The 7,849-nt window shown below is 33.4% G+C and overlaps 2 protein-coding genes across 3 annotated transcripts; one reads left to right on the top strand and one right to left on the bottom strand.

Moving 5' to 3' along the window:
- On the top strand, window positions 1–3,786 carry LOC111903511 (protein NUCLEAR FUSION DEFECTIVE 4). The gene is made up of 3 exons (XM_023899281.3): window positions 1–386; window positions 1,393–2,248; window positions 3,201–3,786. Exons 1-3 carry the CDS (start codon window positions 69–71, stop codon window positions 3,665–3,667), a joined length of 1,641 nt encoding a protein of 546 aa, XP_023755049.1. The 5' UTR covers window positions 1–68; the 3' UTR covers window positions 3,668–3,786.
- Window positions 3,787–3,887: 101 nt separating this feature from the next.
- LOC111903523 (uncharacterized) lies at window positions 3,888–7,453 on the bottom strand. Of its 2 annotated transcripts, none has more exons than XM_023899299.2 (17): window positions 7,295–7,453; window positions 7,024–7,173; window positions 6,721–6,920; window positions 6,490–6,569; window positions 6,301–6,399; window positions 6,101–6,221; window positions 5,930–5,988; window positions 5,764–5,844; window positions 5,595–5,665; window positions 5,393–5,489; window positions 5,202–5,276; window positions 5,002–5,100; window positions 4,755–4,898; window positions 4,607–4,636; window positions 4,427–4,489; window positions 4,226–4,303; window positions 3,888–4,149 (listed from the first exon to the last, which is right to left on the bottom strand). In XM_023899299.2, exons 2-17 carry the CDS (start codon window positions 7,155–7,157, stop codon window positions 4,066–4,068), a joined length of 1,515 nt encoding a protein of 504 aa, XP_023755067.1. In that variant the 5' UTR covers window positions 7,158–7,173; window positions 7,295–7,453; the 3' UTR covers window positions 3,888–4,065. The 2 variants fall into 2 exon arrangements, with proteins under 2 accessions (XP_023755067.1, XP_023755074.1); XM_023899306.2 differs by having other exon boundaries at window positions 7,039–7,173.
- Between the last annotated feature and the right edge of the window lie 396 nt (window positions 7,454–7,849).

The raw sequence follows: 7,849 nt of genomic DNA, 5'->3' as shown, positions 1-7,849 counted from the left end.
TATGCTCCTTCTCTCTCCTCCTCTGCTTCTCGGCGTGTTTGTTCTCGGAGACGGCGGCCGAGTATCAGATGATTACGATACCCCTACAATGGAGAAAATGGACGGTATTAGTCACGACAATATGGATAATGGCATTTACGGGTACTAATTTCGACTTCCCCTCTTATTCAACCCAATTGAAATCCGTACTGGAAATCACTCAGGTGGAGCTCAATTACTTGTCAATGGCTTCCGATTTTGGTAAGTTGTTCGGATGGTGTTCAGGGGTGCTGTTATTATATCTTCCGACATGGGTTGTCCTGTTCATGGCTGCTTTCCTTGGTTTGTTTGGTTATGGTCTTCAATGGCTTCTGATTCAGAGGGTCATCTCTTTGCCTTATCTCACGGTTAGTAATTTGATTTGATTTCATTTCTTAATGTGTTTAGTCTTGCGTCCCCAATTTGATTTTAGGGTTCTTTGTTACTTTAAAAATGAAGATTGAATTTGGAAAAGATTATGGGAGATTATAGCAGGATTTCTGCAATCTACCCAATTCTAGTATAGTAGTATTACTGATTTTGTTGACAAACGAACTTTGACCATTGGTAAAGGAAGTCAAAATTGAATGTTAATTTGGTTTCCAGTTTCCTCATGCAGATGCTCATTTAGCATTTCTCTAAGTCTTCTTTCTGCATTTTCTTAGTTAAAAAAACGTTTAATATTTAGTTTTTGGCTTTACATTAAAGCAATTTATTATATTATTGAGTTTGGTTTATATAACTTGTGTGGCAAAGCAACCAAACTTGTTTGGTAGTTTGGTGAGTTGTAGGTGAATAATTGTCCCCTTGTTTCAAGGTAACCGTAATTTATATTGAAATATGAAAATTTATATTTAATATATGCAGAAAATAACTCATCGAATTCAAACCGATTAATCCAATTTAAACGCATCAACATACATCCAATATCCCATTATAATTGGATTGGATCGCGAAATACCAATATCCAAATTGGATCAGTCGGTTAGACACAATCCAAAACCGAACCGATCCAATCCAATTTGATATATCCAATTATAATCAAATTAGTATCCAATTTCAATTATTAATATAAAAAAATTAATTATTTTTAAGTTTGATGAAATTTGGATGGATCAGTAGATATCCAACTATCCAACGGAAAAAACCGATCCAGTCCAATTTCCAATTGGATTGGTTCGGTTTGTAGTACCGAATTGATTGTATAAAAAATGGTCGGATATGATATTGAACACTATATTGTTTTAAATTTTAATCATAGATTTGTAACCATATTTATTATACTATTTATTACCAAAATTTGTAAAACAAAATGATGACTAATCAACACAACACAATCGTTAACATGAATATGTTTTGACATATTATCTACAGGTATTTGTTTTGTGTTTGTCTGCGGGTTGCAGTATCACATGGTTCAACACTATCTGTTTTGTTTTGTGCATAAAAAACTTCCCCAACAACTGGCCACTCGCAGTATCGCTCACTGTTAGTTTCAACGGTCTCACCGCATCTCTCTACAACCTCATCGTTACAAAAACAACCTCACACAATACCAACTCCCCCTACCTTATTCTAAATGCGTTTCTCCCTTTTGTCACATCCATTTTAGCACTACTCCCTATCATCCAACAAAAAGAACTCAAAATAGACGGAAAAAATGACACGTATACGTTCACATTTCTATATACAATAGCCGCCCTTACGGGGCTATATCTTTTCGTTTTAGATACTCAATCACAAAATATATTCGTTGTTGCAATATTGTTATTGCTTCCATTGGTCTCACCAAAAATGATGCAACTAGCTGTCCGATATCATATAATTGGAGCATTTGGTGTTTACCTTGGTGAAGGACCGAGTTACAATTTGGTTGAAATTAATAACTATGAAGAACTTTATGAAGAGAGTTTGGAAGTGAAATCATGTGGTGATTCGGCTTTTGGGAAGTTGATGGAGAAAGATCGGATAATGGTGCTTGGTGAAGAACATAGTGTTAAGTTGTTGGTGGCTAGATTCGATTTTTGGCTTTACTATGTCGCGTATTTTTGTGGGGGCACAATTGGACTTGTTTATAGTAATAATTTAGGGCAAATTGCTCAATCATTTGGGTATGTTTATAAGACGGAAGCACTTGTTAGGATCTATTCTACATGTTCGTTTTTTGGTAGGCTTGTTTCGGCCGTTCCGGACTTGGTTTGTTGCTTTTACCCGTCAGAGACATATACAAGTAAGTCACGGACTATGGTTTTAGTAGATTATTCTTTTAACTAGGTGTGAGACCCGTATATTATACGGGTTGATTAAAACAAAATGTTAATATAAATGATTAAATGGAAAATTTATTTGAATTTGAAATTTAAGATAACTGAAAATTATGAGAAAAAAACATGCAAAAAATAAATTAATTAAAATTATGTGTTTAGTTATCAAATTTGTGTACTAAACGGGTAAATTATAACAAAATGCTAAACATAAAGGTTTAAACTGTAAATTTATTTGAAATTGAAATTAAAATTTAGAATTTGAAATTTGAAATTAATAGTCATTATGGTAGTTTTAATTTATGGAAGTTATATTAATGATATATTGGAAATAAAAAATGAAGTAAATGACTAGTGGAAAATAAATATATCTCAAAATAATGACAAAATGACAAGTGGCCAATTGAATGAGAGAATGACATGTGGCAAAATCATTTTTATTTATTAGGGTAGAAGATTAATGGACTTAACTGAGATAGACTTAATCTAGTAAACTGTATATAAACATTTCTTTTTAACTTAATACAAAAAACGATTTATTAGAGAAAATTAGGAAAATGAAGTCTTCTTCAAATAAGTTTTTATATATTTGCAATTATTACTTGTTGGGTTAAATGCAAGAAATAATAATATATTTTCACATACTTGTTCATTATAACATCATTTCGTTTCTTCATATTATAATACCGTAATTTAAAAAAACTACCAAATATGATTAAAAAAACAAATGATAGAAATAAATGAAAGTATGATGTGACGTATACAAATAAATTTATGTTGATGTTTCTTGCATTCAAACATTTTAATTTATTCCTTGTATTTCTCCAAATATCTCAACATTTTTTTTTCAAATATTTTTGAACCTCATTAATATTAACAACTTAATATATTTATTTTTAAATTTTCCATGTAATGCAGAAAGCTCTACTACCAGGACCGGGTGGCTCACGCTTTCTCTCGTACCAATGCCTATTGCTTTTCTTGTGTTGATATTCATAGGCACCGAGAGTGGTTTGGGTGTAGCCACAGGGTTAATAGGAGTCTCCTCTGGGTTCATATTTTCAGCTGCGGTATCAATCACTTCTGAGTTGTTTGGCTCCAAAAACTCAGGGATCAATCATAACATCCTCATAACAAACATTCCATTGGGATCGCTTCTCTATGGTGTTCTTGGAGGAGTTGTTTATGACAAAAATATAGAAAGCTCGGGATCAAATATATGCATGGGTCAAAAATGCTATACCGAGACATTCATTTGGTGGGGTTGCTTTTGTGTATTAGGTTTAGCTTCAAGTTTCTTGCTTTTCTTGAGAACAAGACTAGCTTATCGAGAAGAAACTATAACTCAAAGGAAACAAATTCTACTTAATGATATCCCAACATGATTGATTAGCATTAAGAAAGCTTTCTAATGTTATTTTCAATGATAAAATTATAAGAGTATTCATGTCTTTCATAATGGGAAAAGAAAAGTAACTTTTGTCCTGTTAACATTAGTCTCAATAGTCAGTATAGTCCGATATATGTCGAAAGCAGTATAACATGTTTCGTCTAACAAGGGCCCTAAAACCACATATTTTAACGAGTGTGGAGTCAAAACTTAAGTTACAACACAAAAAAAAGACACTATTGCCACTTTTTCCATGTTTCAAAATTTGTATACAATTAAACCCAAGATAACATTTTACCCCCAAAACAACATAATCATATTAAATTAACAAAGAAAAAAGAATATCAAACAAAACCCGTACACATCATAAAAAAAGGAAAAAAAAAATGCAATTCAAGCTGATGCTGGAACCTTATTTTGCACAGCGTATTTCCCAAACCTTCTTGAAATAGCAACATCCGATAATGTGTCCCATAACTGCAATTCGCAAATAACGAGGGACTTAAAATGACAAGTATTGAAATTTCAGGGGGTTAAAGGTAACAATGCTTACCTCCAAATTTCCTTTAGAGCCACCAAGAGCAAGCAAAAAGGGACAGTCTTGTGAGAAAGATAATGAAAAGATAGCTCCCTAACAAAAACACAATCAGAATTTCATTAATCCAATGAAAGACAATGCACTTACATTTCTTTAAGGGTAAAAAAAAGGAGTTCACAATTTACATTATTGTCCCCAAAAGGTCAAAATACATACCGCTTTGCGATTCTGTGAGGCAATACATGAAGGTTGGTTGTTTGATAGATCCCATAGTTTGACCTGTTATTTCAAAAAGAAAAAAAAAAATGGATTAAGATTATTCGAAGTAGATGATATAATATAAACAAAATCAATGAAACTACTCTAATAATTCATATGCATCAGTTATAAAATTACCATTTTGTCTTGAGAACCGGTTGCGAGAAGCTGGAAAAAGAGTACAAACATAGGTCAATCAATATAACATTCAAGATTTCAAGTGTAATTAAATGATAAAACAAATTAAAAAAAAAAAAAAAAAAAAAAAGGTAAAAGAGATTATTACATTTGGTGCAATGGGGTTATAAGAAATAGCACAAACAGCTTTATCGTGTGCATGAAGTGTAAAATTTGGCTTCAACTCAGCTGATGGATTAGATGTTGCTGTTCTGATATCAAATCCAACCACTGTACCATCCTCCAAACTCACCTGAAAAAGGGTATTTTAGTAATTTTAACTAGGTGGAAATAACAGGACAGGAATGGAATTGGATTCCAATTCCTGTCAAATCACACGGAATCATAATACTAACCACAAAGGAGTGTTGCTCATGTGGGTCCCACGCCAAGCTTTCAACATCAGCACTAACAGACCATTTAAACCCTAAATGTGTAGGAACCCTTCCATCCCTCTACAATACAACAACAATCATATCAACCAATAAAATCACAATAAATATTTATAAACAATAACCACATCTAAAAAACTTAGATTCTACAAGATCATTATTACCATAACAACTGTATGATCGAAGGATCCACTAAGAAGAACTTCATGCTCATGATGATTCCATGCAACTGCTTGAACCTGAACAAAAAAAATAGATATTTATATATAAAAAGAAAAAAAAAACTGAGCCTCAATTTTGTCTACAATAAAGTTTTGAGATTTTTTATTCAGTACAAAGATAAAATAAAGCTTGCCTTATCTGTATGATGATCCATGGTAAGTTTGCATTTTCCAGTTGCCACATCCCAAATCTTCACTAACTTATCAGCACTTGCACTAGCAAGTATATTCCTGTGTATGAATGTGACAAATGGCTTTGATGATGACATCATAATTGAGTAATATAAATATATAATAATCATAAATGATGTAATAAAAAATTAATGCCTAACATACCTATACCCTTTGTTCCAAGAAAGACCAAGAACAGCATCAGTGTGACTGTCTTCTTTGTACTTGATGGATTTCTAGGTGGAAGAAAATGAAAAATGAAAAAAGAAAAAAGAAAATGAAATATAATTGAAGAATTAGGATGACAAGAAACATATGGTGAATGATTGGATACCTCTGTCTTCTTTCCTTTCTTTTTCTTCTTCTTTTTCTCAGCAACACCACCTAATATGAGAGATGGTTGCACTTCATCCATCTGAAGACAAAGGGTAAACTTGTCATCAAATCTGATGTATTGAAAACAAAATTGAAATTTGATGAGAGAAATAAAATCAACTTACAATATCAAGATCCCATATTTCAATTGCAGGTTCCATTGAGCCCACAGCTATGAAATTTCCTGACACCATACAATATCAATGAGATATAACACATGAAGGTGACTTATTTTAAAAAAATTGTTTCTTTTTTGTTAAGTTTTTAGTCTTAATTTGTAACTTCATGAATATTACCTTTTTCTCCACCTTTAATTGGGCAATCAAGCCATGCTGTGCATAAAGGAAATGCAGGGATAAGAATATCATGGTGAACATACATGTTTGAGTCACCCTCTGGATCCTCTACTATCCAAACCTGTTAAAACACACAAATTAGCACATCAAAATGTAAAGAAAAACAAAAAAAAAGGCTATATGCTATATAAATTGTATGCCTCTAGATGACTCATATCATCCTCATTTCGTGCACAAACTACAACAGCATCATCGGCTTTGATAATCACATCTTCAAGCTCTTCAGAGTCCTCATCATCCTAAAGAGTAAAAATTCAAGATTCTTAAAGCTGCAATTTTTGGAAATCAAAGACAAAATGGGAGTTTGAATATGGAATTATGTAACTTACATCTTTATCCTTGATATAAGGGTCTAATTCATTGCTTGGATAGAACGTGTCCCCAAGCCCCGAACCAAATATGTCAATGGCTGAACAGTAAAAATCCATGAGTGTTTGGGTAAAAATGATTATGATTTCTGATTGTTTAGAGTCATAGGAATCATTTTGAAAACAGACATCAAAACACCCTGAGGAAAAATAGAATATGGAATGAAAGAAGGCGATTGAACGATGAAATACCATCATCTTCATCATCATAATCATCCATGTTTAGTTCATCTAGACCATCTGCTATGTCACGGAGGTCGGATCCACCAGCTTTCCTTGTAGAAGCCTTACCAAGTGCATTAGCTGCACCTAACGCCTGCTCGATTTCAGCAGGCTGTTTGGATGCATCAACACTCATATCTTCATCGTCTTCCTCGCTTTCAACATCCACACTGCAGGCACAAAAAGGGCGTACACAGACTACGAGTTAGAATAGAATTAGTAATTTAATTCATTCCAGAATTGTAGATTCGAATTACAGATGTAACTTTATACCCCCCAAGACCATACCCTTGTTCCACGAGAACTGTCTTCTTTATCTCCTCGATTTCCTCTTTTGAAGGAGGATCAGCTGCAGAAGGGACAGCTTTCGAAGCTCCTTTAGGAACCCATGATATTGCTGAAATCATTCTTCACAATCGTTATCTGCAAACACAAGGTAAATCATTTTTTATGAATTTCATCATTGAAAAAGCTCGTATTTATTGGGACGAAGAGAGTATGACATGTTCATATCAAACAGCACCACAAGACATCCAACTCTTACCTTGACGTCGCCGGCGGTGTCGGGGTTTCAACGACGGGTGAGTCTGGATGATAGTCGGCCAGGGTTTTGGTGACTTAAGCGAGGGTTTTGTTCAAAGTAAACCTATGGTGAAATACGAAACAGGAAATAGGAGGGGATTGATCAATGATAAATAAAGACAAAATATAACTTGAAGGGGTATTTTGAAAGAACCCGAATAACAATGGGCAAAGTTGCTGCTAGGAAAAAGACGAAGGGTTGAATTGGAACCCCACAATCTCACTTCTTGGCCAATACTCAAACTTTTAAGTTTTACCGGTCATTTAGATTATAAGATAGACTTGTTTATGTTACTTAGACTTTTACCGGTCATGAGGATTATTAGACTTGTTTATGTCACTTCTTGGCCAATACTTAAACTTTTACCGGTCATGAGGATTACAGTTAGTTCATAAGCTAACTTATTTTTCGAGCTTTTTTATGTTGTCGTGTTTGATAAGTCAAAAAGTAACTTTTAAGCTAGCTTTTTGAAAAATTACTTAGACTAGCTTTTTAGAAGCTTTTTTTAAAAATTTT

The sequence above is a fragment of the Lactuca sativa genome, chromosome 5 (assembly GCF_002870075.4).
Source record: "Lactuca sativa cultivar Salinas chromosome 5, Lsat_Salinas_v11, whole genome shotgun sequence".
NCBI classification, from domain to species: domain Eukaryota; kingdom Viridiplantae; phylum Streptophyta; class Magnoliopsida; order Asterales; family Asteraceae; genus Lactuca; species Lactuca sativa.
This window is presented reverse-complemented; position numbering and strand designations above follow the sequence as displayed.

What these genes read in the sequence shown, in the direction of transcription:
- LOC111903523 (XM_023899299.2), bottom strand. Translation starts at nt 7,157, where the DNA reads ATGATTTCAGCAATATCATGGGTTCCTAAAGGAGCTTCGAAAGCTGTC. An exon ending in CAAGGGTATGGTCTTGGGGG is followed by an intron (nt 6,921 to 7,023) that starts GTATAAAGTTAC and finishes TTGTGCCTGCAG; the next exon opens with TGTGGATGTTGAAAGCGAGG. An exon ending in ATGAGCAACACTCCTTTGTG is followed by an intron (nt 4,899 to 5,001) that starts GTTAGTATTATG and finishes ACCCTTTTTCAG; the next exon opens with GTGAGTTTGGAGGATGGTAC.
- LOC111903511 (XM_023899281.3), top strand. Translation starts at nt 69, where the DNA reads ATGATTACGATACCCCTACAATGGAGAAAATGGACGGTATTAGTCACG. An exon ending in TCTCTTTGCCTTATCTCACG is followed by an intron (nt 387 to 1,392) that starts GTTAGTAATTTG and finishes TATTATCTACAG; the next exon opens with GTATTTGTTTTGTGTTTGTC. An exon ending in CCCGTCAGAGACATATACAA is followed by an intron (nt 2,249 to 3,200) that starts GTAAGTCACGGA and finishes CATGTAATGCAG; the next exon opens with AAAGCTCTACTACCAGGACC.